The 27,225-nt window shown below is 52.4% G+C and overlaps 6 protein-coding genes and 1 non-coding gene across 7 annotated transcripts; 2 read left to right on the top strand and 5 right to left on the bottom strand.

The window, feature by feature from the left end:
- Nucleotides 1–51: 51 nt before the first annotated feature.
- On the bottom strand, nt 52–2,215 carry N0V89_011177 (uncharacterized protein; the record flags this gene model as incomplete). Its single annotated transcript, XM_056219911.1, has 6 exons — nt 52–688; nt 735–1,179; nt 1,235–1,254; nt 1,306–1,472; nt 1,602–1,634; nt 1,682–2,215. The coding sequence occupies 6 exons, from the start codon at nt 2,213–2,215 to the stop codon at nt 52–54; spliced, it is 1,836 nt and encodes a 611-aa protein (XP_056067038.1).
- A 2,528-nt stretch (nt 2,216–4,743) lies between these two features.
- TPO5 (polyamine transporter tpo5) lies at nt 4,744–6,875 on the bottom strand (the record flags this gene model as incomplete). The annotated part of the gene is made up of 9 exons (XM_056219912.1): nt 4,744–4,852; nt 4,918–5,319; nt 5,371–5,685; nt 5,736–5,783; nt 5,831–5,960; nt 6,008–6,123; nt 6,172–6,400; nt 6,448–6,622; nt 6,681–6,875. The coding sequence occupies 9 exons, from the start codon at nt 6,873–6,875 to the stop codon at nt 4,744–4,746; spliced, it is 1,719 nt and encodes a 572-aa protein (XP_056067039.1).
- Nucleotides 6,876–12,315: 5,440 nt separating this feature from the next.
- On the bottom strand, nt 12,316–14,837 carry vid27 (Vacuolar import and degradation protein 27; the record flags this gene model as incomplete). Its single annotated transcript, XM_056219913.1, has 3 exons — nt 12,316–13,134; nt 13,187–14,754; nt 14,819–14,837. 3 exons carry the CDS (start codon nt 14,835–14,837, stop codon nt 12,316–12,318), a joined length of 2,406 nt encoding a protein of 801 aa, XP_056067040.1.
- Nucleotides 14,838–15,221: 384 nt separating this feature from the next.
- Nucleotides 15,222–17,804, bottom strand: APL2 (beta-adaptin; the record flags this gene model as incomplete). The annotated part of the gene is made up of 8 exons (XM_056219914.1): nt 15,222–15,663; nt 15,712–15,890; nt 15,939–16,115; nt 16,165–16,733; nt 16,781–17,418; nt 17,470–17,601; nt 17,654–17,674; nt 17,728–17,804. 8 exons carry the CDS (start codon nt 17,802–17,804, stop codon nt 15,222–15,224), a joined length of 2,235 nt encoding a protein of 744 aa, XP_056067041.1.
- Nucleotides 17,805–18,886: 1,082 nt separating this feature from the next.
- N0V89_011181 (uncharacterized protein) lies at nt 18,887–20,257 on the bottom strand (the record flags this gene model as incomplete). The annotated part of the gene is made up of 2 exons (XM_056219915.1): nt 18,887–19,924; nt 20,045–20,257. The coding sequence occupies 2 exons, from the start codon at nt 20,255–20,257 to the stop codon at nt 18,887–18,889; spliced, it is 1,251 nt and encodes a 416-aa protein (XP_056067042.1).
- A 928-nt stretch (nt 20,258–21,185) lies between these two features.
- Nucleotides 21,186–22,981, top strand: TPS1 (Trehalose-6-P synthase/phosphatase complex synthase subunit; the record flags this gene model as incomplete). The annotated part of the gene is made up of 4 exons (XM_056219916.1): nt 21,186–21,504; nt 21,553–21,925; nt 21,974–22,684; nt 22,732–22,981. 4 exons carry the CDS (start codon nt 21,186–21,188, stop codon nt 22,979–22,981), a joined length of 1,653 nt encoding a protein of 550 aa, XP_056067043.1.
- Nucleotides 22,982–26,773: 3,792 nt separating this feature from the next.
- Nucleotides 26,774–26,854, top strand: N0V89_011183. Its single transcript has one exon. It is a non-coding gene; the product is annotated as a tRNA-Ser (tRNA).
- Nucleotides 26,855–27,225: the final 371 nt, after the last annotated feature.

Consider the following 27,225-nt stretch of genomic DNA (forward strand, 5'->3'; position numbering starts at 1 on the left):
TGGATCGACTGCATAAATTAGTCACACGTTTTGGTCTTAGTAAGAGAATATTCACTTACAGAAGATGCTCTTATTGTCTCCAAACTTGGTAAGCTCGGTACGTCTGTGTTTGAGTTCGCCATCGATGAAGCTGTCTATTTCTGTCTTTGGTGCGTTTGCAACTACGCCCACCTTGTCGATGTATTTTTCCAGTCTCCTGATGCTCGAGATATGCTCGTGCGAGGAAATCAAGACACTGATGTTGCGATAATTGTTGACTATCTTGCCAAGAAAATTGCAAAGGTGATCTATGTCTTCGGGAGGTTCAATTTCGTTCAGGGCATCGATGATCAATACGATGTGGTACGACATCGCCGAGCATTGTTCCAGCAACTTGGATACTAGACCCTCCCACTCTTTGATGTAAACTGGGGTTCGCAGCCCTTGTGACTTATCCTCGAAGAAATCCAACGCTACTCTGGCGACGCTAGAGTCCGGCAAGAAAGCCAGCTTTCTTCCGAGAGCTCGAATAACTGTTTCACGGTTCACGCGCTTCGTGCTGTCGCAGAAGTAGCTAACGACGCGTAAACCTTCGCCCCTCAGGGCGAATGTTGAATTTTCGAGGTCAGCGCCTTCCATCAGTTCCATCAAATCGATACGTGGAAGCCAGCTGTCAGCCAGCCGTTGCAGTTGCGAGAGGACGCGATATCTACAAAAGTATTAGTAAAATGAAGATGTCTCGAGAAACGACTGACACGATTGTAGTCTTTCCAGTTCCATAAGTCCCGCTGATCCATAGTACACATCTGGGTCGATGTTGCGTATCGAGCCCCCCGGAAGCAGTTTTTCCAGTGTCGACCTCTCCTGTATCGGACTCCTCATCATCGGACTCCTCAGTATTAGCCTCCCCCAGCGCGCGAACTACAAAGTCTCGTGACCAGGCGAGGTAAGCTTGGTTCTCGAGGAACCACGTTGCAGCACTATCATGCCGCCCTTCTGACGTAATTCGGTCGGTCAGTGCCACTACTGACTCTTCAGGGTCATCTTCGTTCTTTATCCAATCAAGGAATTTAGTCGTGTAGTCATGTCTGATCAGGGTCTCTTCTAAGGCTTTCCTCTTAGCTGCCCAGCTTGTGCGATGATCTTTCAACCTTTCCATGTCCTCTTGCCATTTTGTCATTTGTGCCGAGAGCTTGTCGCCTGAGCTGATATATAAATATAGCGATAACATCTGCGGAGCGCGTGGCATACTTACCTATTGCTTTAAGTCGCTCCCTTTTGCAAGCATTCAATACTTCGCAAAGAATTCGCACTGCGAGGCCATACAAACGGGGAAGAAGCTCCTCTAATTCGGAGACATTGCGCTCCACGAGGGGAGTTCTCCTGACAAAGTTTGTCTCGAAGGAGATCCATTCATTGATAGCATTGATGCTTTCAAATAGCATATTTCGGATCTTACGCTGGTCATCAAGGGAAATTCTACCCAGGAATATCTACTTCTAGTTAGCCTGTGTGTGGAGAGTCCTGGAATACTCGGGTGGCGTCTTCCACCAATAGCACCCATGAAACGCAGACAGAAACGCTAATTAGCCACCAATTTCCCGAGCGTTTGTAGGTCTTACCCTACGGTCTATGGGATCTTGGCCGAGCACCCACTTTCTCAAAGCTATTGTCAATTACGAACTGCAACGAAAGTACTCACATCAAGGAGGAAGAAGCTCCCCGCGACTACATATGGGGCAATCTTATGAGGATCCACATTCGCGATAGTCATAGCCACTCCTCGAACGGCTGACAGGCTCGGCAAGGCGGCCTTGACTCGGAGCAGAAGAACTTTCGATTCGGGATTGTGTTCATTCGATTTGAATAGGCTCTCTATCTGGTCGTTCGTGGGAATGTTGATGCTGGTGAGTATGTTGTCGAGGGTTTCGTACTTCTCTGGTTCATCCTTTTTCAGCGTCTTCAAGAACTCGAGCCATCTCTCTGCGCCTGGCGTTTGCTGCGGCCTGGTGGCGGCCCCGGAAGACTTTGCAGATGGATCCGCAGACTCATCGTCCGAATCCGTATCATTCGGTTCATTGACCAATGTGTTCGTAGAAGCCGTTTCAAGCCGTTCTGGGACCACAAAAGCTTGTCCGGGTGAGCCACGACGCTGTACATGAGCTTTTCGAGATCCTCTGTCGCGGTGGGCCAATTTCCGGAAGACCTTCTTAGACAACTCTTTCGCCCGTGCCATATTGGGCGCTCAGTGCCCCACCTACGATACCACCTGGGGAGGCTATCGTTGGTTCGACACGTAATCTGATATTCTGTTTACTTGGAAGCTCTGATGTTCCTGTATTGCCCAAATATCAGCTGCACGGCTTCAGTGAGCAAAGGTTGATGAGGTGTACAAGGCTGGGGTTGCTCTCAGCTGAGATCTGAGGCAATGCTGCCAGGATCATCAGCCCCGCCCAATCATGTCAGTTGAGCCTCCATCCACGCCCAAGACCAGGCTAAGCACCGAAGGTGCTCGCTCAAAACGACCCATAAGTCGCAGTCGCAGTTCTCCTTGACCATACCACGCTACCTTGAAGAGATTTGTAGTGGGGGCCACGATCGAGGTCGCCTGCTCATGGAAGACGTAGGAGATTATCGTAGGTGATGAAAGAGCATCTAACTCGATCCTCAAAACCTGGCAGATATTGTTCGAAAATATCCGGAACACATGCCAGCAGCTTCCACTAAATGTCAACAAAAAAATCTTAGGACCGGAACACATTCGCACTCTAAGATGTAGTGACAGCCTCGCAAGAGCATTAGGCAGGCAGGGTAAATATAAAGAAGCAGAGGAGATGCATCGATATGTCCTCAAAGTAGAAGAAGAGGTGCTAGGTGTACAGCACCCAGACACACTTATTAGTGTTTACATGCTTGGGTTAGTGTTGTCGCGCCAGAGCAAGTACAAAGACGCAGAAGCTATGTGTCGACGAGCACTGAGAGGACGAGAGAAGGTGCTTGGCCCGGAGCGCCCACACACACTCGCTAGTTTTAGTGGGCTTGGATCCGTGCTAGAGAAGCAAAACAAATATAAAGACGCAGAAGCCATGTATCGACGAGCACTAGAAGGATACAAGAAGGTGCTTGGACCAGAGCACCCCCGCACGCTCCTCAGCGTCGAAACCCTTGAGAGAGTGCTACGGATGAGGCGAACCAAAGTTCCAAGCAGAGACAGCTAGACTGCACCTTCTTGAGAACAAACGGACGGACAAATATGCAAGAAGCCAACTCATGAGATACAACGCCCACGTCGAGTCACGGCAACACGTCTGACACAATACAAGTCCTGCATCGCCCAATTCCTCACGCTTTGGGCTCTGAAACTTCGAAAGCCTCCACAGCAGTCGCTCACAAAATCCAAACTCAAGCCGCGCAATCCTCGACCTTCAGCCTCGCAAATTCCAAACCCACAACACCACCCTCGATCCACCCTCGACCTATCGTCTCTCTTCTCCTAGGCCCAACATCGCAACCCTCTTCCACGCCCAACATCTCAGCTCATCTCAGCTCAGCTCAACTCAGACTCTACAACACCACCTCAATCCTACCTATTCCACCTCCCCGACCGTAATGCCCTTTCTGCCCTGCCTACCAACAACTCCTCACTCACTCACTCACTCACTCACTCAATCACTCAATCACTCACTCGCTGTCTTCCCACCACCCATCCAGCCAGCCAACAAGGCCTAAACCGCAAGCTGCTCTCATCCAATCCAATCGCCTCGTCTACTTCGCAAAATGTTTCCACTCGACGCGACCCATTACGCAAGACAGCCAGTCACGGGGAGGGAGCATTACGTAACCTTACAAGATACTCAGTCACGGGAGGAAGGAAGGAAGGAACAAAGGGAAGGAAGGAACAAAGGGAAGGAAGGAACAAAGGGAAGGAAGGAACAAAGGGAAGGAAGGAGCGGCCCGAGCTATACCCTCCCTTCCGCGCGCATCGCCCGTAGCGCATCGCTCGGAACGGTGGGATTAATGGACTGGCATCTCACCGATGAGCAAGCACACGGAAACTTTCCCGAACAGGAAAGCAGTCAAGCCGAACTCTCGATATATTAATCCAATGCAAAGCCATGCAACGCAATGCCGTGCCACCCGTCTATCTGTCGCTATCTAGGGTATCTTAAACGTCTATCTATGCTATGTGGTATCTGTCGAGTGCCTTCTACCAGGGCAGCCTAACTAACGTGCATATGCCAAACAAACCAATCGAGCTCGTATGCAAACAAACAAAAATGCAATGCCTACCGCGCTTGCCGCAAGAAAAAAGAAGAATCAGGAGAAAACGCAAGGGCTCCGCGCAACTCCGGGCACAAGGTGTCAATTGGGAAACGAAAAAGCAAATCCAAAACTCTATAGGAGGAGAAGAACGAAAGCCAACAGCGAGCGCAGTGACCTGGCACGCACTAGGCCATCGGAGCGGGGAAGACCGCTGTTGGATCGGGAAGCGTCGTCGCGGCGTGTGGGCGGAGAGCCGCGTGATTGCTCCGCTTAATCCGTGTGCTGCACTGCAACGTGGGAGCTCGATTTGGGGCGCTGCGGCCAAGGTCGTAACTCGTGAGACTCCTGGCCTGGACAAGCCACGTACGGCAGGCAAGCTACGCCGAGCGAATGTGGGAGCTCGCGCCCTTGTGCTCGTGCATGGAGCCGCTGCGGAACATGCATGTAATAAGTGCGTGCGTCTATCGCGATTTGCACGGATCGCTGGTCCGAAGGCCGGGATCAGGGCTCGTAATAGTTGGAGTCACCCAAGATATCACGACGGATATCCCGCGGATCTTCCTGTGGTAATTCATCGATTATGTCTGTTGTGCGGGGTCCAGTGTACCGTCTGCAGGCAAAGGTTAGTGCGTGTCTTCACAATGGCTGATAGATAACTCGAGTGGGATGACTTACTTGCGTGCCCCGGCATACCACCAGATCATACTGAAGAATCCAATGAAGGCCGCTACGCAGATTGCGTAATTCATATTTGTAGCCGTGACTGGTCTTGCCGTGGGGAAGAACAATATCACGCTGATAAAGCATACCCATGTAACGGCAACCGCGTTGACTGGCTTGCTCCATCGGCCCATGGTATATGGACCTGGATGGAACTGAACTTTTCCTTCGTACCATCTGTGCGCGATAATGACGGCAATGTAGCTGATGTCGAGCGCCGGAGCGGTGATGTTGAAAATGCTCAGAATGGTCAAGGTGCTGCCGATACCGATCATGTTTAGGCAGCTGCAGAAGATCACGACGAGCCAGACGGAATTGATGGGCGTGTCGGTGACGTTGTTTACTTTGGCCCAGAAACTGTCTCACATCAGCCTCGCGCTCACCGATCACGGCAGGGCTGCAACTTACTCCGAAAATGGAAACGCAGCATCACGAGCAAAAGCCCAGGCCATCCTCGAGTTGGCCAGCATCGCAGAACAACCGGTGAAGAACTGGACTAGGATCACAAAGAACCACATGACCGTTCCTCCCGTTTTGCCACCAGCGTTCAGGAAGATTTGTGCCACGGGAAGTCCGGTTGGTGTAGCCATGATTCCGTCGTAGTCTGACATGCAGAAGCAGAAGGTAACGGTTAGCATCCAGCCAACTACACCGGACACGAGGATGGCAGCCCGAATTGCGACGGGGCCTCGAATCGCGGCATCGTGCGTTTCCTCCGACATGCTGTGGAACCAAGGTTAGCGTGGTTGACGCGCAATTGCCATCAAACTTACTGAGTGGTACCATCGTAATCTGTCATAGTCCATGCAACCGAGAGGAAACTGCTGATGTTAGACGTGCATCGTGAGATTGTGGCAAGTCGACGAACCCTAGAAGGAAGGAGAATCCTTTGCTGCCCCAACCAGAGCCATCTGTGAACTCTGTGAAGACCCACTTGGCGCTCTGTTTTTCGGGAGTGAGAACGAGGAGAGCAATGCAAATCGCAATCGAAGCAAGGACTGTGAGGAGGTTAGCCCAAGTTTCTTGAGGCGGAAGGTGCGCTTACTGTTTATGGGGGCGAACCACAGAATGACCTTGTGGAGCCAGAGCGTAGGGAAGGAGCAGATGGTGCCAAACAAACACAGGATGAGAATCGCGAGCAAGACCGTTTGGACGGAGGTCCTGGCAGCCGTTAGTTGATAATGTAGCAGAAATGTCAACTGTACTTACGGGGCGAAGCTCGGCACGCCGTTGCTGTCCTGGGCAGAGTGCATGACAGCAGTTGCGAGAATCATCTGGGAAATGGTGTAGGCAAGACTTGCCACGCCGCCAGCCTGACCAAGGAAGTTGCACCAACCCACGATCCACGCCCAAGGTGCCACGCGGTCCTTGGGCACTACGTGTTTCGTGACATAGTACATTCCTCCAGCGGTGGGATAGGCCGATACCAACTCAGCAACTGCGTGAGTTAGTGTGTTATCTGGTCGCGTGCCGACCAAGACGCACCTGAGCTGGCAATGCAGTAGGCCATGATACTGCCAATCATCCACGCCCACACTGCGGTTGCTGGCCCCCCTGAGCCCACTGGACTGCCAAACGTTGCAGGAACGGAGCCCAGCACACCAAGAATCGAGATTGCGTAGGATACAGTCGACCATCTTGAGAAATGGCGTTGAAGAACCTTTTTGATTTTGTTAATACCTCTTGCGTGAAAAACTCGTCTTCTTTGGAGGACATACTGGAGTGTATCCGATGCGGGCAAGCAGTCGGTCGTCGTCATCAGCGATGGTCGCCATATTGTGCGTGCTGGGTGCGTGCTGTGAGGCCTCTGCTCCTTTTGACGATTTGGAAGCGATGGAGGGTGCAGATTGTGCGGCTTTGCCTCCTACGGACGGCTTGCCCGAACTTGAGCCTGTTTTTGAATCTGAGCCCATGGTCACGACGATAGTGGAGTGCACAACATGGAAATAAGAAGAGACGGAGCACAATAAGAAGGGTGCAGATGGCAGCGGGATGTATTAAACGGTGTGGGGCTCGGCGGAGAATGAGCAGAAGATTGACAGAAGGGGTGTCGGCAGGGCCGTCTCAGGACTGGTGCTCAAAAGGGAAGGGACAAGGGCAGTCTTTGAAGACCGTGAGCACAGGATATGTAGTCCACATTATTACAAGTTGCCGATTGGCACCCCTACCGTGGACCGACGGAGCCAACAGGAGGGGCAGGGACCAGCAGGCCAGCAAGCAACGAGATGGCAACAGCACTCACCTGCTGCCAGAGTGTCAGGGAAACGAGGCCTCTAGGCCATGATGACAGGCGCAAACGAGCAGGGCTAGCGGATTGAGCATGCAAAGGGACAGGTGGGGGAGGACGCCGGGGCAAAGCCTGCAGCAGACGAGGCGGACGCCAGAGAGAAGGACTGGGAGAGAAGCTACATGGCGTGCGGACGCGGTACTGTCATTTGCGGGACAGGACAAGGCCCTGGCGGTGGTGCTGAGCAAGGTCTGCGTACTGAGATGCCAAGACGAGGCCCCAAACAGCCGCCGGCGTGCCATAGTGCCGGGCCGACTGGCGCTACAGACAGCCCACTACGTCCTGGGTCCTTGCCTACATGCGCTGCTGTGCGAAGAGATCCACAGCTGAGTATGGTGGTGTTGGATGCTGGACGCCCGCTGGTGCGCTGAACGGTCAAAACCCGCGTTTCTTTGTCGCGGCTTCCGTCCCTCGATGCACTCCCTTCTTGGCAACCCTCGAGTCTCGTCAGCGATGCCGCGCGTGAAATTTGGGCGCACAGTGCCGTGCCGCGGTGCATCGGGGCAATGACGCAGCCCATCGAGGCTCTGAGCGACGCGACTCAGCAGCAACGAGCATGAGGGACCCCTGAAGGCGGATGCTTCATCCAGGCGGTGTGCGCGACCGAGTCCATTGGTCTGCCGTCCGTCTCCGGTGCCACGTTCCCCCGAAGGACGGCGGAGGATCATGAACTCTATCCCTGGGCACGCATTTCGAAGATCTTCTCAACGTGGGACGATTTTTGAACGAGCGGGCCGGTCTCTGTGGCCTACGGGCAACGAGTGAGGTCATTAGGCCGATCGTTGGACTGATTGATTGCGCTGCACATGTCCACGAGGACGAACTGACATGAGGAAGCTGCTCGCATAGGCAGAGAACAAAGCGAGCAAGTACCGTATCGGTATCTATGTGCATATAGCTGTTACGTTTACCACGCCGCAACACCATGTCCATCTGCCTATATCGCTCCCGAAGCGGGCTGTTGCTTCCCTTCCTGGTAGTCCAAGCGAGCGCATGCCCACTCTGTTGACCTCTCCTCTCTCAGAGAGCGGACATTAGCCGACTCTGTGCTCAAAGGCCACTTGCTACGTATTCTTCTCTTTGCCGCTCTGCCGGGTCACATCCCATGTCGAAGCGAGGGTGGAATCACGGATATCAGACTCCAAGCCGGCATAGTGCCATCAGCCTGGTGAACGCCGCACTGCACTCCTTCGCGATCCATCGTTCTTCTAGAGCACGCCTCTCCCGGCACCTACACTGCGTCACCGGCTTACTCTCCTAGTTCTCACGGCTGCAGTTCCTTATTGTGTACAGACACTGATGATATGCAGGGCTGTTGCATCCAACACTCGCTCGCCGCACGTCTGTACAGCTGCAGCTGTAAGTGGCAAAGCCGAGCGAACTGCAACCATCGCAACATGTGCGCTGCAATAATTGCGTAAAACCAACATCGGAGCCAACCCAGAACGCATCTTGATAATGTCCCTTACGCTTGCCCAGCTTTGCGCGTGTTGCTCGTACTTGCCCGGCCCGGATGCCCACAACAACACCAAGTCGCTCCCTCACGGAGAGCTTACCGATACTCCCCAAGATGAGCGGCCGAACACGGCGGCCCACCGCGTTGAACGAGGGCATGTTACCCACACGGAGACATAGCCGCTTCCCTTGCGCCATGTAAAAGTTTCTCTTCGCTTGGATTGCATGTATCAACTCCTTCCCGGAGCTGTACACGCCACCGTTGGACTCCTGAAAGAGGCAGGTGAAGGGTTCCCTGCCGAATACGCCGTCAATCCTCAAGGGTGAAACTTGCGCGGCTCGATCTTCATATCCGCACAGGCGCAGCCGAGATGACCAGGCCAGCTTTACCCGAACGAGCAAGTACCTCAACCTCGGAATTGTTTTCGAACCCTTGAATGCTGCCAATGGCACTTGTTGGCCGCGGTTCCTTGCCCTTCAACGTTCCGGGTAAACTTCTGGAAGGTTTTGGCTTCCTTCGCGTGGCTTTAGCGGGGGCTGGGAACACGAGTCTATCGATAGACCGTGCCTCATCAGATAATCGCTGACCAAAGCAGTCGTCCATCGTTTCTCTTGTTCTCCTTCCATTCCTTTTCCGGCTTGCGAGACGACGGCTCTTGTATCTGGTCCTTTTGGTTCACAATCGACACTGACTTTGCTAACGGAACTTATGCTACGTCTCACCTTTCGGTTCTCTTAATGCGTAGGTTCATCACAGACACTTCCGTGCACCTGTCTTGCCAACGCCTATGAAACGCTCACCTCCGCCGTTTCACTATTTCTCGACGTGCACGTGGCTCTTGGATCATTGCCAGGAACTCGTTGTGGGTTTCAACACGTAGGGCGCTCTGGCAGCTGCAGCCAATTCGGTCGCCGTAGGGCTGACCAGTCCAAATGCGGTGCACCAAGGATCTGGCTTGCGACGTTTTGTGCATCTCGCTGGACTTTCAACGCGGCGGTGAAGCCCTTCGACATAAGTGGTCGCTGCCGTGGCTGGAGACTGACTCGATGCGACTCTCTCCCTTCGGCCTTCCATTTACACATCACAATACCCACCCAAGCAGAAGCTCAAACGGTCAAATCCAGGCTGCGTGCACAGATGGCTTGCCTGATGCTTTTCCAGCATGCCCGGTGTGTAGCAGTTACCAGGGTATAAGTCCCTTGCGCAGATCGGTGTATAACCCGATTAGAGTAAACCCCCGTTGGGAGCATGTCGGTACAGTAAGACAAGGTATGAAGACATCCAAGGTACTTACTACCGCAGACGCCACATTCTGCATTACTTGCATACACGAGATCGCATTCTCATTCTCCTTCTCCATCCGTACGGAAGATATCTCTCCGGTAATCTCATCGCACGAAATGTTCTTGCATTGTCATCACCGAGATCACATCAACGACATGACATCTGTTGTGGCACCGTCAAATGGACCTAAGCGCACAGCCTATTTCGGCCCTGCAGCACCGCTCCAAAATTGGAGACAACGGCATGACTAGCTAGCTCAACCGAAGCCCAAGCACCGGGCGAAAGGCTCGAGATCACGACAGTCAGGCCTCACCAAGCTCAACGGTGACATCACAAGAGCGGTATGCTCAACACCAGCAACATTCCTATTCTTAATCATATCGGCCTTCATTGCAATCTCACGTCCTAGACCGATCACCTGAGTGCTCGAGCAAGTGGTGGAGTCACGAGCGGTGAGGCCCTACATTTGAGCGGTGAGGCAGCAATCGCACATCGCCGGTGATACTTCGCGAGAATCTTGGAAGAAGCATTAATACTGACAAATGCCAACCGGCGTCCATCAATCGGTCAATTATCAGTAGCAGCGGTGAGTATACGAAGGCGTAATATAGTCTATGCGATGCGACTCGAAAGAGAGCACGTGGAGGCCACGAGGCCAGGACGATTTGATCGCCATCTCACTTCGGTCCTTTGATGGCGGATGATCTGCCTACCTGTAGATAGCCAGGTCAGTCGCACACCCACGGAGAGGATGCCGCCTCACATCATAGGACAAGACGTCGGGTTCCCGGCACGCCTCATTTGAGGCGTCGTATCTTTCGTATCATTCAACTGCTGGTCGTCTCTATCATCGCAATTCCTCTGGGCTATATCGCACCCGATTTACTCCGTGCTCCAACAGAAATGATTATTGCGCCAGACAAAGTCTCCTCTACACTCGCGACGGCAAGTCCGCAAGCATTTAAACGCAGCACACGGGACACCGCAAGCACCGCTCTCGCGTACACTTCGTATCATTAGAGATCTGCTTCTATAACGACCCAACCTGAATCATCGCAGCCCTTGTAGACACCGAACCCGTTCCTCTTCATGTCTTCTATACGAGACTTCTCCCCCATGCCTGCATGCACGTCACTTACCGAACTCCATCCCTTCCCATCAACACCAACTTCAGAGCGTAACATCGTGTCTCCGTCGAACAAAGCTACTGAAATGTTATCCCAACTCAGCTCTCCACATACACGTAGAAATAGCACACATTCTCTCAAACCAATACCTAAACGACTAGAGCGCATCAATAGTCTTGGTGTACAACAACCCTTCTCCACTTGGTATGCCGTACCAGCGCGTTACCTACCAGTCCTACATCCTCGCCCCAGCTTCCCACCGCACCAGCACACGCGCCAACACTTTTTTCAGTAACATTTTTTTTCAAATGCGTACGTAAACGTAGATTAGCGAAGTACACAAAGTCTGTTCTGCACAGCTAGCCTATCGAGAACAGAACACATATTAGAACGAGAGATGAGAAACAACGACTCCACGAACTTTTCCCAGAGCTCACACTTAGCACAATTAGGCTGCTTATTTCCCCCTATGCGCCTATTGTACCGTATTATCTTCAAATGTTGTATGAAGAGCTAGCTCTAACGGACTCTACCTCCCTCCGCGCGGAACAAAAGTGCTGCACTTGAGTACGAAGAATTTGGAAGGTAGTCTACCATCAGGCAGGAAGGTGCACTCTGGGAAGGCTGTCTACCTGAGCGCGGAACGGGAATGTGTACTACTGGTTTGGTGCAGTCTAGAATACATCACGAGTGAGTGTATCGGAGAAGGAACTTCACACTCAGGATAAAGGTTGCGTGCAGACGCGTTGGGAAAATAAGTCGGGTAGCTAACCTCTGCAGACCTGCAAGAACCCCCACAGGAGATGATAACTATAGAAAGCGCGATCCAGTGAAATCCTTTCCATCTGAATTAACACAAATCACCCATCCATTCCAGCATATGCATCTCAAAAAGCTCGAAAAGGGGAACGTTTCGCTCATTGGAAAACACACTATCTCGTTCTCTACCTGGGGGAATCAATTACCGATACCGATACCGATACCGCATCTACGCGCAATCCATCCATCCATCCATCCATCCATCCATCAATCAGCCGTGAAGTCTGAAAATAAAAACTTGTCCTACAATCCCGTCCATCCATGATGGAAAAAAAAAAAGAGAAAAGCAAAGCCCCAAGAAAACACACATCTCAGCTCCACCACACCGCCCTTGCCCTACCATCCCAAATCCCGCATCCCTTCCCATCTCCATCACGCCCCTAATACGGACTATTCACAATCTCATTCCTCCCCAGATAACTCCCCCTCTGCTTCCGCGGCGTCCCCACCTTGGACGCAATCGCAATGCTCTCCCTAGTAGGCTTCTGCAGCGCCCGCTTAGCCACCATATCGACCTCATTAGGCAGCGCCACAATAAGACTCTTGTCGCTGCCGAACCGGAAGTTATCCGCCTTGACCTCCTCCGCGTAGCGCTTGATGTTGTACGGATCCCGCCGGTTGGCAAGCACCTTCTTCATGCTCCACGTGACGATGAACGGCCCCGTAGCAGTGATGATGGTAGTTTCGTCGGAGTCGACACCGGTGTTGAATCGCGCGGGCGTGAAGGATATAGGGGCGCGGGTTTCGTGCTGGAACTGGGCGACGTGGGCGGGCGTGAGGGCGAGGCGGCGCGGCTGCGGCTTGTCGTCTTTGGCGAAGGCCTTTTCGAAGCCTAGTTTGCCGTCGTTTTTGCCGCCCTTCTGTAGGGCGTCGATGAGCAGGAGGTATGTGCGTGTTGTGGCGAGCACCCAGCGGCCGTCGGCTGAGACGTCCATGCCGATGATGGGGTCACCGAGGGCGGGAATCAGGGTCTTTGCGTTGATACCTAGGCGGTCGTAGAGACGGATGTCGCCCTTCTCTGAGGCCACTGCGATGTGACCCTTCTCGGTAGTTGCGGCTGCTGAGAAGGCGTTCTTTGTGGTGTACTGTTTGTATTGGTCGTCGACGAGCTTGTGGCCGGCTAGACGAGGATCGATGCGGTACAAGGCGTTGCCAGAGAGACCCAGGAAAGTCTGTTCACCGCTCATCTGCGCAAATTTCTAAACGGTCGTTAGCCATGTTGTGAAGGTTGCTCTGGAAGACAGCACTTACGTTCTCTGGGGCGAACACCTTAACAGGAATATCGTCATGCACATTCCACTCATCCACAACCTTTCCGGTCTCCAGATCCATACGGTAGAGAGCGTTAGGATTGTCTAGATTCTGCAGAACCATATTCTGATCTTGCTGGTGCAGCATGACCTTGTTCGGGCTGAAGTCCTTGCCCTTTGGAGTTTTGATGTTCGATATGGTGGTAGCCCATGAGAGCTGATTGTCTGGAGTATGCTTGAATACACCAATCTTGTTGCCACGAACGACGAACGACCGATCATGTTTGTAGCCCACAGCGAGCTGGGAGTTAGCAGCACCGTCATTTGGCTGAGTTTCAACATCGTCTTCTGACTCGTCCTCGTCGTAGTGCTCGCTTCGCTGCCCTTCATGTGCGTCCTCAAAGTCTTCTTCATCCTCTTCCTCCTCTTCCTCTGCCTCGGGCGCGTCCTCCATGGTAAGATCGTTAAAGGCTTCGAGGACATAGTCGCGGTCGGTATCTTTGACTTTGCCCCACTTGGTCTGGTTCAGATGCTCCCACAGGGCTTGCATCACACCATGCTGGAAGTGCTCTAGGTCCTCATGTTCATTGAAGCGGAGAAGCCAAGAGTAAGCCGAGCCATCTTCCATGTAGTGATTGAAGATGAACGACTTGAACTCAAAATTGAAGACAGGGTTAATGTCATCGACTATAGGCTGGCCTAACCATTCGCGCTCATCGCCAACGATGTGTAGCCAATACTCCCAGTTCCCGAGCTCAGTGACCGTGGCGTGTACTTTAGCGTCTTGCCGAATGAACGTGCCCGAAGGAAAATCGAAGAGGTGTAGCTCAGCGACAGCCTCTGCAAGCGTTCCTACTGCCTCTGGCTGAGCAGCAGAGGGCGGTGCTGTTGTCGGCTCCTCCTCTCGTGGTACAGGAGCCTTGCCTGCCGCCTTCTTCGCCATGTTCTCTTGTGTAGTGTTTGGAAAGAGCTCAGCTGCGGTGGGAGCTTCGAGAAGTTGCGGGGATTTGCTGGTGGGACTCGAGACGGGGCTTGCGTCTGGAATAGGTTCTTCGAGATAAGCTAGAGCCTCAAGGTCTTCCTCGGTCGCTGTCTCGTGGCTTCGGCGGTACTTGCGCTCGTACTGGCACTCGAGAGCTGTGCGCTGGAACAGAAGGGCAGTCTCTGGCTTGACTGAGGCGTCGCACACAAACTCCCACAAGTCGTCAACGTCGCCGCTGAGGTCCCTCCACGCGAAGATCTTCTCGCCGGTTGAGCGAACGTCTGTACGGAACTGGAGGCTCTCGTCGAGCAGGAACGTTTTCTCGTCTTTGTCCCCTCCAAGCGCGTTTACACCGCCGTCTTCTTGGCCTTCTTCGTCTAGGAGATCCTCCTCACCTTCCTCGTATGCGCGCTGTACGACGAGCTGGTACTGGAACTCCTGACCGGTGCGGCGGATGGTGGCTGCGGCGTCCTTGAAGATAAGCTCCGAGTAGCCCTTGACGGAGCGCGGCCGGACGAGGTACAGCTGACCCTGCGAGATTTCTACGAGTGACTCTTTGGACGCGTCGCCGAAGACAATCTTGCTCACTGTACAGGGAGAGGCGTTAGTGGCTTTGTGCTGCCATGGCGGGGGCGGGGCAAACAAACATACGGTTGCGGAGCATAAACATGACGGTTGAGTGGACCGGCGCGCGGCAAGTGATAGTGAGGGTGCAGCTCGCAAGAGAAACCTATCTAAGCTTCGTGCGGCTGGATGCGTCCACAGGACGTGAAGCTTGCAAGACCAAGTAGCTTGATAGCACTTTCTGTTTGGGTTGCGTCAGTCGCCAAGCAAGCTGTCTCGCTTGGTCGCTCTCGCCACCCGCTGTGGCGCATTACCTGCACCCTTCACAAGCTCGTCGCATGTTCTCTCACTAGGCAGCCATGTGCAATGTTGCCTGTTCATTCTCTACATAGTCTCGTACAAGGGGCTCGCAGCCCGCAATGCGCCCTCAAAATGCTATCGACCGCTTTTCGCCCAACAAAACCCAAGATCATGGCCTCCCAGGGTACGCCTAGAACAAATCCAACAAATCCTGGTTGCTCTTTGGTGCAGATTGTCCGCCCAATTGCTGTTGTGGCGGCGGAGGTTGGTTGTTTCCAGATATGTCCATGCCCGCAAAGCCGTTCATGATGTCGTCGTTGGTCATGGGGGCAGCAGGTGCTGCCCCTCCTCCACCACCGTCTCCGAAGAGACCTAGCAGGTCGTCCATATTCGATGTAGGCGCAGCGTTCCCTGCTGCAGGTGAAGCAACACGTTGAGGCGTACCAGCCAGACCTTCTAATCCTGATTCGCCGCCAGCAGGCTGCTTCTGTAATGATGCAGGTGCAGAGCCGTCGAAATCGATATCGAGTAGGTTTTCGATGTTTGATTGAGGTGGTGCCTGGCCTCCAGAAGCCGCCGCTGCGACAGCATCTGCAGCAATCGGGTTCTCGCGTGCATTTTCTTGTTGTTCCCTATGACGTCTTAGCTGAAGTGAAAGTGCTCCACGGTTATATGCTTACTCGATAGCGGCTCTTTGCATAGCTTCTGCACCGTACCGACCCTGGCCGAGGAAAGCCTCCGGGGGTTTGTGGTACACCGAAGCGAGCGTTGAGAGCTCCGCAAGAAGCTGCTCTAGTAGCTGGGGCGGCATAGCTTGTATGGTACTGGTTATTGCAGGTTTGTCGGAGAGGACGATATTCTGCAGACCATCAGTAAAGCCCCGCTGTTGTCACGAAGATTTACCTACCTTTGCGACTTGAGGATCGCTGGACAAAAGTCGCCAGTAGACGTATGCTCGATCGCGAATATCCGGGTTGTCGTTCTCCGCTGTTGCTGCTTGGAGGACCTTTTGCACCAAACCTTGAGACTGATCCGGCTTCTTCAGGAAAAGCTTGACAACCGCAGTGAGGATTTGAAGTTGTACCTGCAAAATTGGTTAGCTTGAATGACCCATCAACAGAACGACTACATACTTGAGTAAACTCTTCCGCAAAGGTATCCACAAAGCCAGTAAGTATTTCGCCAGCGTTGTTGATCTTCTCGGCATATTCGCCCACGATCCAAATGAGAGCTGCTCGGGCATTTGGCTCGTCCAGCTCATCAATACATTGGCAAAGAGTCGGTATGATGCCTTCGTAGCCGGGATATTTTCGGAATATATCCTTGATTACTACAACCGCTTCCTGTACGACGTAGTTGACTTTGGTGTTGATCAGATCTAGAAGAGTGTTTACGCATTTTTCGCTTGCGCTTTCGATCTTTATGGCCACTTGGCCAATCGCCTTGACTGCCCGTCGGACAAAATCCATGTCCACTTCCATGGCGTACTCCTTTAATTCCGCAAGCAGCTGGTCGACGTTCTTGTCATTCGCTATCCGTACCATGATATCGAGTTTCTGCAGCTTCAGGTAGGGCGGATCATTGTACTTGCAGAAAAATACGCGCATTTCTTTGCTCAGAATGTCGGGCTGCTTCTGGAGGATCAAATCGATGTTCCTGAGCGCAACATATTGGACTTCGGGTGCGGAGGATATGAGCGTGACTGCGTTGGATTAGATACTGAACAGACATTACTTTGAGCATGCATACCTAGCGGTGGCGCCATTTTCTTCGTATACGACTTGGTAAGCTCTGCAGGAATATGTCTCATGTGCAAAAAGACGACTTTTACAGCAGCGAGCACCACGCTCGGGTTGACATGCTGGAACTGAGGTGAAACCCTTTCGCAAATGTGCTCCGCCTCTTTGATATCTTGCGCTTTGTAGTCGGCAAGAGTGGTCAAGATCGTGACGCGACCCCATTCTGTGCACTCGTTGAGGGCCATCAGCATCTTTTTCAGCGTTACGGCAGTGATGGTGAATGCCTTCGTCTCCGGACTGGTTTCCTGTATTTCAACAAGCGCTGTCACCGAGTTGGCAACCACCATAGGGTTTGGGTCGCCGACCATCTCTTGCAGTTGTTCGATGAAGCCATTCTCTATGCACATTGCAGGGTTCAAATCGTACAGCTTTGCGACACAAAGAGCTGCAGTTTTCCGGACATACGGTGATTCGTCTCTGAGGGTTTTCCGTAAGGGCTCTTCCATGTAGTCGACCATCTTCTCTACCCTAATACAGCCCATTGTCCGTATAGCGAGCGCGCGAACCAGTGGGTTCGGATCTTCCGAGTCCTGGACGAATGTATTGACAGCTAGGATACAAAGGTCGGGATGTGATTTCGCATAATTCCTAATGGGTATGTAAGTAGAGAATGCCAACATCGCGCGTTGGAGTGCCTACATGAGGTATAGATACACCAGTTTCTTCTGGTCGAGATCGCCGGTCGCGATGTTCTTGAGCACGTCAGGGAATAGCGCCGACACATCCTTGCCCAGGGTCATGGACATGATGGTCTTTTGAATGGCTTCTTTCCTAGCATAGTCTCAGTATCTCCAGCACACATGTAGAGTAGAGGTGCGCTGACCGTTCATATGCATATTGAGACCTGGAGGCAGCAGTTAGTTAGATGCGCTTGAGCAATCCCGTAATGTATCTTACACCAAGCCTGCTCTCAATTCGAACGTCTCTCCCTTCCTCGGCACCGCGAAAGCGCCTCTTATTCTGTTCACCGCCATCGCTACGCTTTACAAATGTAGGCCACGACCACGGCCGGGCCCCTCACTCGTCGTCCTAGCTCGATATTCGCGGGTGACGTTTGCGGGGGTCAGTTAAAGAGGCGGCGGCACGTTCCTGGAGGAGAAGACGTCGTTACTACAGGACGTTAGTATATCGAAGAGCGGTTGGTGTTGTGTTGGGGAATGAAATATCGAGGCTCGAATCGGTGAGCCTGCAGCTCCGTCCAAAGCGACTGCCACATTGACAATGGGGGAGGGTCCGTGCGTAGCTCGTCGCATCGAACCTCATCTTGGATCGCATCATGACCCAACGCACAAACAAAAAATAGACAGCATGGTAAGCTTTGAGATGAGGTGCAATCAATCTACGAAGCCAGTGCTGACATGGATAGCCATCTAATCTACCAAATTTACGTCGCTTGTTCGTGGAAGCTCGCACTGAGGCCGAGGAAAGCTCATACTCAAGGAACGCTGTATGTCCTGCTAAAAGCCACAAGGGAAAGTTCGTACTGATGAGTAACCTGTAGTTCTATAATCTCGTCATATTCATGTCCTCGGTCGCTGCATTTGGTCTGATTGCTCAACGCATGTCCTCTGGGAAAGCTATTGGAACATGAGTTCAATAGGTCACCATGCTCAAGTCAAATTCAAACTTTTAGCTTCGAGCATACCTCGAATAGAGCTTTGTTCAAAATCTCCAAAGCCAGCCTCCCGCTAGATGGTGAAAGCTATGTATGCCTACGGTACGACTGGCCACTTTATCATGTGCAATTTTGGGAGAGGTATGATCACCGGTGATCACAAAAAGCCCAGTTGTTCAAACGTGCTCAAAGAGCAGCGGAGAGCAGCAGGTACAGATTTTGAAGTATGCAATTATGTATTACTGTTCATAGCAACAGCTCCTGCAGTTGCGGTATGGGTATCTAAAGACACTTTTGACCGAAACGGTTGTATATGAGATGGACACATCGTGAGCCGTGGAAGGAAGCTCTGCGAGGCCTGCTCCAGGACGTGCCCAAATTATGTGCTTCATGCGTTACATCGAAAAAAGCATTATACGGCGCAGTACTCGGCCTCTTGTTCTAGTCGGAATCATCTTCCTCGTCTTTTCCACCCGCGCTGTCATCTGATCCGGAGTCGTCATGAGCCGAATCATCATCATCATCGTCGTCATCATCTGTGCCCTCGTCTTTCTCATCCTGCGCCTTATCGCCTGCATCTTCATCGTCGCTGTCTTCAGGAATGGCAACTGGCTGCACCGGTCGTGCTACCGCTCGACGTGGGCGTCCAGTGCTGGTATTTTCGCCCCAGGCTGCGGCGCCTGCTTGAATATCCTCCAGGTCTTTGGCAAACTCGCGTTGCTCTTTGATCTTAGCAGCTTTTTCAACGGAGTATTTGCCGTCCATACCAGCGTCTTTCAGCATGGCCTTGAGGTGGCGGATCTTATCCTTGGAGTTGTCGCATTTGGCGAGCTCTTTTCCCCACACTTTGCGAATGCCACACTTGACAAGCCAGCCTTGCAACCGCTTTATCTCTGCCTGGTCTGGGTCAACCTCAGTCTTGGCGGCCTTTGGTTTTACTGCTTTCGCGCCCTTCGCTGCCTTTGCGGGCTTCTCGGTAGTTCGTTTCCGTTTCTTAACTGGAGACTCATCGAGGACGCTCGAAAGGTCGCTCTCATCACCATCATCCTTGGCAGCTGGAGGTGGCGTTACAGGGCGCCGAATGTCATTTGCCTCTTCGTCGCTCTCAGCGTCCTTATCCTCCTTCTTGGGCCGAGTCACCTGCGGGGTGCTCTCCTCCTCATCCGAATCCTCCCCTACCACCTTCTTTTGTCGACGCGCAGGTTTCTTAGCCGGCTCGATTTCGGCGTCGGACCGTTCATCGTCTTGTGCGAGCGAGTCCGAGAGCGCAGCATCTGATTCGTCGTCGGAAGATACGGTCTTCCTCCGCTTTTGAGACTTCTTCGGAGGCGCAGCTACCTTTCTCTTAATCCCACGCGGCGCGCTACCGGTCGTAGATTTGGTCGCCTTCTTCTTCGGTTCAGGCTTCGCTTTCGGCTTTGCATTGGAGGGTTTCTTTGGACTAGGTTCAGGCGCGGTTTCGTCGCCGCAGTACTTGTCCTAGTAGTCGCATTAGTATTTTTTATTCAAGTCATAGGGCAGCAGTTGGCAGATGAGTTGAGAGCTTTTCAGTTCCGCGGTCCTGTTCCGACAAAATATGCATGCGGCAAGTAAACATACCACAGCCTCTTTGATCAAGTCCTTGCTCTCGTTCTTCCACTCTTCCTTCTTGAGGAAGCCAACAGGCAATCCAAGCTTCTGCTCAGCTCCGGTGCGGACGTGGTTGACAGTGAGGTCGTCATCGTTGCCTGCCTTGTGTATTGAAAGTACAACATCGCGAATCGCGTTCGAAACGGCCGCCTTTGACGGAACATCTGTCTCGGAGTCTGACATGCTCGGCAGCTCAATGACCAACAACGCGCTCGGAGGTGTGCGGAAGCGCTTCGAGTGTGCTGAGGGTCCTCGATCCCCAGTCCTTGGTCGGGCGACTCACTTTGTGGGGAACAAGCTAGTGAGAGAAGCTGAGGATGGACGCGTTGGGGGCGCGACAGACCGCGGTCGTGCCGAGAAGGTTTAGCCTGCTCCAAGGCTAGTGAGTACCACAGTCGACGGCTAACGCATATGCACGTGATCCATGCGCGCGGGGCACCCAAACCAAGGAAGCTTCCATGCACATTGCAGATCAACGGTGCCAGACAAGAAAAGAAACAGGCACAGGCTGACGTGGAACCCAGCTACAGCCGGGCGGCGCTCCCTCCACGCACTCGAAGGACTTGAAACTCTGTCAGACTCGAGCTTTGTCCCGTCTTGCTGTGATGTGGCTTGTTGCTGGGGCTGCGCCGTGCTTCCGCCGGCTACGTCACTGCCCGCTATCAAAACATGCAATTTAGAGCTGCGCGCATTTGGCACTGAGCTGCCTTCACCTGTTTTCGCGACGCTTCGAGATTGTGCGCCCGTCCTAGCCTCCAAGTGGCCCTGCCCATTATTTCCCAACTCTAGCTCCCGCAGCCTTGGTCTCACTCTTGTCCGCTACCGCCCAACCTGTGCGCACCCGCGTTCTGGTGTGGGTCTCTCTGCGCAAAATCATACTGTCGTCACCCCCAAGCCGCACGAGCGAATTCTTATCGTGCCGGGCGCCGCATAGTTTGCCCGTCATACCACTTAACGTGGCCTGTCGCTTCTCTTGTAGGTGCTGAGTGCCAACCAACCCTTTCACACTAAAACCCTTTCCCTACTCACCATCTTAACAAGCTGCACAACAGCAGTATTCTAGCTACAGCAGTCTTTCATTCCTCCTCGAAACGCATATAATCACACCAGCATGGCTCCTCCGCCACCGACCAAGTTGGTTCGGCGCCATACGACAGAGGGACGCCTGCTCCTCGTCTCCAACCGTCTCCCCATCACCATCAAACGCTCAGATGAAGGGAAATTCGACTTCTCCATGTCCTCGGGAGGCCTTGTCAGTGGACTGAGTGGTCTATCAAAATCCACCACATTCCAGTGGTATGGCTGGCCTGGCTTGGAGATTCCCGAGAATGAGATTGGCACCTTGAAGCAGCAGCTCAAGGCCGAGCACAACGCAGTTCCAGTGATGCTCGACGACGACCTGGCCGACCGTCATTACAACGGCTTCTCAAGTAAGCTTTCGCTCAGTATGCGCAGTGCAAATCAGTGCTGACCTACAGACTCCATCCTTTGGCCCCTCTTCCACTATCACCCCGGAGAGATTACCTTCGACGAGTCCGCCTGGAACGCCTACACCGAAGCAAATCGCCTGTTCGCGAAGGCTATTGCGAAAGATGTACAGGACAACGATATGGTCTGGGTCCATGACTACCATCTGATGCTCCTACCTGCGATGCTTCGCGAGGAAATCGGCAATACAAAGAAGAATGTGAAGCTGGGCTTCTTCCTACACACACCGTTCCCTAGCTCCGAAATTTACCGCATTCTTCCCGTGCGCAACGAGATCCTCCTCGGTGTCCTACACTGCGATTTGATCGGCTTCCACACCTACGATTACGCCCGCCACTTCCTGAGCAGCTGCTCCCGTATCTTGTAAGCTTAGCCACACAATATATGTACCATGCGCTGACGAGCCACAAGGGGCCTTGCGACAACGCCCAACGGCGTAGAATTCCAGGGCAAGCTGATTACCGTCGGCGCATTTCCTATCGGAATCGATCCCGAGAAGTTCGACGAAGGGCTGAAGAAGCCCAAGGTCCAGGAGCGCATCGCAGCGCTCGAGAAGAAATTTGAGGGTGTGAAGCTCATCGTTGGAGTTGATCGCTTGGATTATATCAAGGGTGTTCCCCAGAAACTCCACGCATTGGAGGTGTTTCTGACGGAGCATCCTGAGTGGATTGGCAAGGTCGTTCTCGTCCAAGTCGCTGTTCCCAGCCGACAAGACGTCGAGGAGTACCAGAATCTTCGCGCTGTCGTCAACGAACTTGTCGGTCGTATCAACGGCAAATTTGGCACCATTGAGTTCATGCCTATCCACTTCATGCACAAGTCGGTTTCCTTCGACGAGCTGATTGCGCTGTACTCTGTCTCAGACGCTTGTCTCGTTTCCTCAACGCGCGACGGCATGAACCTTGTGTCATACGAGTACATCGCGACTCAGGAGAAGCGCCACGGCGTCATGATCCTTTCCGAATTTACCGGCGCTGCCCAGAGCTTGAACGGCAGCTTGATCGTCAACCCCTGGAATACCGAGGAGCTGGCTGATTCGATTCATGATGCGGTCACCATGGGCGATGAACAGCGGGCGCAGAACTACGAGAAGCTTTCTAGGTACATCCGCAAGTACACCAGGTAAGCGACATCGACTACTACATCTAGCCTCAGCTAATAGAATTCAGTGCATGGTGGGGACAATCTTTCGTCCAGGAGCTCACCAGGATATCCGAGCAAGCCGACAGGAAAGTCAAGTTTGCACCCCGAGCTGAGGGACAGGCGTCATTCCAGCCCAAGCCCACCAATAATGAGGGCAATGCAACTAAGACCAATGCCGAAGCTACCAATCAGCAGGCAGCCGCTCCGACAGAGGACGGTGGTGTCCCTGCACCTCAGCAGGAAAAAGATGAAGACCTGGTAATCAACCCTTCTTAGTTACGTAGGGTTGCAACGGTATCATGAGCACGAAAATGGCGTACATAGAGGAGGCACTTCTTTGGCCTCGCCCCCTTTTGAGCGGATCTTGCACGCATGGCATGGCAGCACTTCGGCGCACGGGAAACATGCTTAGACAAGCAATGTGGATGTCCTACGACTACGTACTGAGTACCCCTTAGATTTCTTCTAAACAGACGAGCTTTGCTTTGCAACTAGCAATCTATACCCCCTCCACTGTCGGACGTCTGTAATTAGTTCTTTCTGTTTTCGGTTACGTAGCGGCTGGTAATGAAGCGCTCTCGTGAGATGAAATCATGAGACTGTCATTTGCGTGCGAGTTGCCGCGGCGGGTGCCGGCTGCCTACCTACGTGTGTCTGACCACATTTTTACAAATGTCTTTGGGATACGAGCGGAAACGGCAGGTCTTGCGTACAGATGGGGCTGGAGCAAGGCCGCGGAATCTTCTACAATTTTCTGCCCAGGCGGCGCAGAAGCGCGGCGTGGAAAGTACAGTACGCGATGCTGGGTTCTGAGATGTTCTAGATATGCCAGGAACGGGGACGAGACCCATGCACGCTTAGCGTTGTGCTGTAGCCCCTCGCCAGCGCTAGAGATTGCAGTGTTGATGGCCCCCAGACGTGGCGCGGGCGGCGGGCCAATCCTTCCTATCGTAGTAAAAATGCTCTATTGTCGATTGCTTGGAAGTTCTTGTTGCAGCTGTACGTTGGAGATGACTTGATTCCATTCGGACTTGGTATTTATTGCATATTCACAGTGCTAGTGGGCTTGGATGAGGTCCCACGCTTCGTCCTTCTGCTGTAGGCCTCCGCCCGCGCTAAAGATTGCGGTGCTTTGGCACACCGCGTTCTTGCATCTTACATAGTAGACCTGCATTATGCTGTACTTTGTAGTAATCGGCGATATGCACGATTAGCATGTCCACCACATTCTTATAGTGATGAGTGACTGGCTTATTTATCACGCTCTGAAGTGGTGCTATTACCTAGGTACTTGGTATCGCTGTTTGCTGGCGCGTCTGTTGTTAGGAATGTTACAGCTACCAAAGTGTGATCTGAGAAGTGTAACGACTTGAAGAATATCATGTAATTCTGCTCTCCATACGAATGGAAAGCATTGAGTCTAGATTGCTTATGTTGAAGTTTGTGCCTCTGAAAGCGACATGAGGGTAAACCAGACTGTGCTGCGGCCCGTATGGGTCATCGTTCAAAGAGGTGGTCGAACTTTGTAGACACAAATTGTGTTCAAAAAAAAGGACCATGCTAGTCTGCTTTGTTCAGGCGCAGCATTAATGCCGCGATCCTTCGCGACTATCGCGAACATGCGCCACTCATTTCGCGGTCAAATCCCTTCTCAACTCCTTTTAATAGTTTGAAGCCTGCTATATACACTATAGCATTGACATGAGGTACGTCAATCACCAATCGAAGGCCCTTGGTAAACAGGATATGCTCCTGAGCAGCACAGGTGACTCGCTTTGTGGACAAATTATGTCTGTGGCTTGCTTGCCAGTGTAGGTGGCCAGCCTTCCAGAAGTCATCATGGGCGAGGTTGAGAGCTGCAGCGAGCCTAGCTATCATGGGGTACTGCCGGACGAGTTGACCGGAATGTGGACAGGTGAAAGCTAACTCAACTTGCTGGACACTCGTCCACAGATGTCCGTTCTCCTTGGATCGTATCGCTCCTTGAGTGACTATCTGGTATCGCTCTTCTGTATAAGCTCGAAGCGGTCCTAGGAGGTGTTTCCAGTGGATGATCAGATTGCAACAGTAGTTGGATGGGTGCGATAGCGTCTGATCCGACAGCTGTATCTTGTAGTGTGTATTGAGCGCTTCTGGTGACGGCGCTTCATTGTTACCAACATCGATCGGAAGTGAGGGAGTGGATGTCGGCGAAGCAGTAGCTGTGAGCGAGAGAGATGTTGTCGGTGAAGCAGCAGCTGTGAGAAGATATCAGACCAATCATTAGACAGAAGGAGGTAATGTTCTCTCAATCAATGTACCAAGTGTTGGCAGAGCAGCGGGCGGCGACAGAGTAGTTCGCAGCGACGGAGCAGTGGTTAGCGATGGAGTACCATGAGGTGGTACACTGCTGCTAATCAAGGTATGTCAATTTCACTCAACTACACTGGTCCACTGAGAGGTACCTGAGGAATCCCGATGACGCGCGTAGAATACTTGGTAAGTGCGGCCTTTGCTGCCCTGGCGCTGTAGCTAATACCGTTGCTTTAGGCTTTGCTTTGGGCTGTGTGTTGGACTTTGCTTTTGGCATTGTGAGGAAGGCTGCGCTGTGGTATGGGGTGATGGAGCTGTCAGTGGTGGCAGAGAGAAGGTGGAGAAGGTGATGAAGCTGTGGTGTGGCAGAGAAAAGGAATGCTGTTGGCGGTGTTAGAGAGAAGGTAGAAAGGTGAGTGAGGTAATTATGGGTGTTCTGACCGCAGGAGGATCTCGGGACTACGAAGGAAAGAGCTATTGGCGGCTGGCGGATGGAACGTAGGCGACCTTCAGGCCTTTGAAGCGGATGGAACGCAGGCAACCTTCAGCTGCATCGCCGAAACTGTTGGTGGTGAGCAGAGGGTATGCAATATTTAAAGCGAAGGTAGGAAAGGTGCACGTGCTGCTTGGTGACGTATGGGTGTTCTAGTGTTCTGACTAGGAAGGAAAGAGTTATTGGTAGCTGGCGGATAGAACGCACACTGCAGGCAAACTTCAGGCGGGCCTTGACGAAACTGTCCGTGGTGAGTTTATAACAGCGAAGGTCCACGGGTGGGAAAGATGCACGTACTGCTTGGTGAGCCCTGGAGTGGATGCATGGTGTTCTGGTGTTCTTAGTAGGATGGATAGAGCTATGGGCTGGCGGATGGAACGCAGGCAAACTTCAGCCGGGCCTCGAAGAAATCGTTGGTGGTGAGTATATAACTTTGCAATATTGCAACAGCGAAGGTGGGAAAGATGGTGCGCTGCTTGGTAAGAGACCATGGACGCAGGCGAACTAGAGAAGAAGTATAGGAGAAGAAGTATCTGATACTATTGAGAAAACAAAGAAGTTGCTAGCATTCCAAGGTTTGAACTATCTCCCTTCTTCTCAGATCTTATCAACCCTGACCTTCCTGAATTGCAAATTGTTGTTCTGCTAAGTTAGCATTCCCACAGCAGCCATTTGGGGTTTGGGGGTTTCATACAATGTACCAGTGGTCGGGATCCTCTCAGCAGTGTGAGTGACAGACCCTCTTTGGCTGAATCTGTGCAGATTAGTCCACTTCAGAATCATCGTATTCATCGGCATTGGAATTGTGTACTCGCTTAGGGGCGCATGTGTGACCTCGAAGGGAATAGGTATATCGTTTACATCGAATTTTCTCTTGCGACAGAATCTCCATCTTGATGTAGTCACTCCCCATCTCTCGAAGATGTAGCACGGCTGTCCATAACGAATGGTCCTCGTGTACAACGTATGAGCTTCTGCACCAATGCTTCAGAGTTGCTACCACGAAAAGATCTTCCTTTGTATGATGCGTGTCAAGGTCGAGACTATTATGTGACGAACGTACATAATGTGCAGATATGTCCTAATTCGCCATACTTCCCATTAACGTTTAAGTTCTAGTCTAGGCTCCTGTTCTTTGTGCACAGCAGACTAGCGCCCCGCCCAGCTATTAGCTCACCACGTCATAGCCGATAGTTTGCAACCTGCTATATATACTATAGTATTGGGAAGAGGTACATCAATCACCAATCGAAGGCCCTTGATAAGGGCATCAGATGACCAACGGCACTTTGGCGGAGTGGTTATCGCGCAGGCCTGCTAAGCCTGTTCCTTCGGGAGCGTGTGTTCGAATCACACAGGTGTCGCTTTTTTGTCCACTTTCTGGTGGTAGGTATGATTGATGTCTTTTACAGACCTCCGATTCTCTGGACAAGTTCTGAGTGAGTGAGTTATTTCCATTTTTGAGATTTTTTCGTGCATCGTCCTAGGGAACGTAGAAGGACGTGGTGTTGTTGGGTCTTGTATAGGGCACGCGTGCCCTCACACAGGTCGGTATGCAAATTCCTAAGCGAGGGACTGAGTATTTATACAGGCGAAGCATCAGCAATGAGGAATCCACGATTAGTGCAGACTTGGGACGGAACGACAATATATATCAGATGCGACAAAAGCAGAATGGATAAATCTTGGAGCGCTGCTCACTTTTTTCGCTAGCGCGTACCGGCGAATGGAAGGT

Source organism: Didymosphaeria variabile (assembly GCF_027946475.1).
Source record: "Didymosphaeria variabile strain IMI 356815 chromosome Unknown scaffold_8, whole genome shotgun sequence".
In the NCBI taxonomy this organism is placed as follows: domain Eukaryota; kingdom Fungi; phylum Ascomycota; class Dothideomycetes; order Pleosporales; family Didymosphaeriaceae; genus Didymosphaeria; species Didymosphaeria variabile.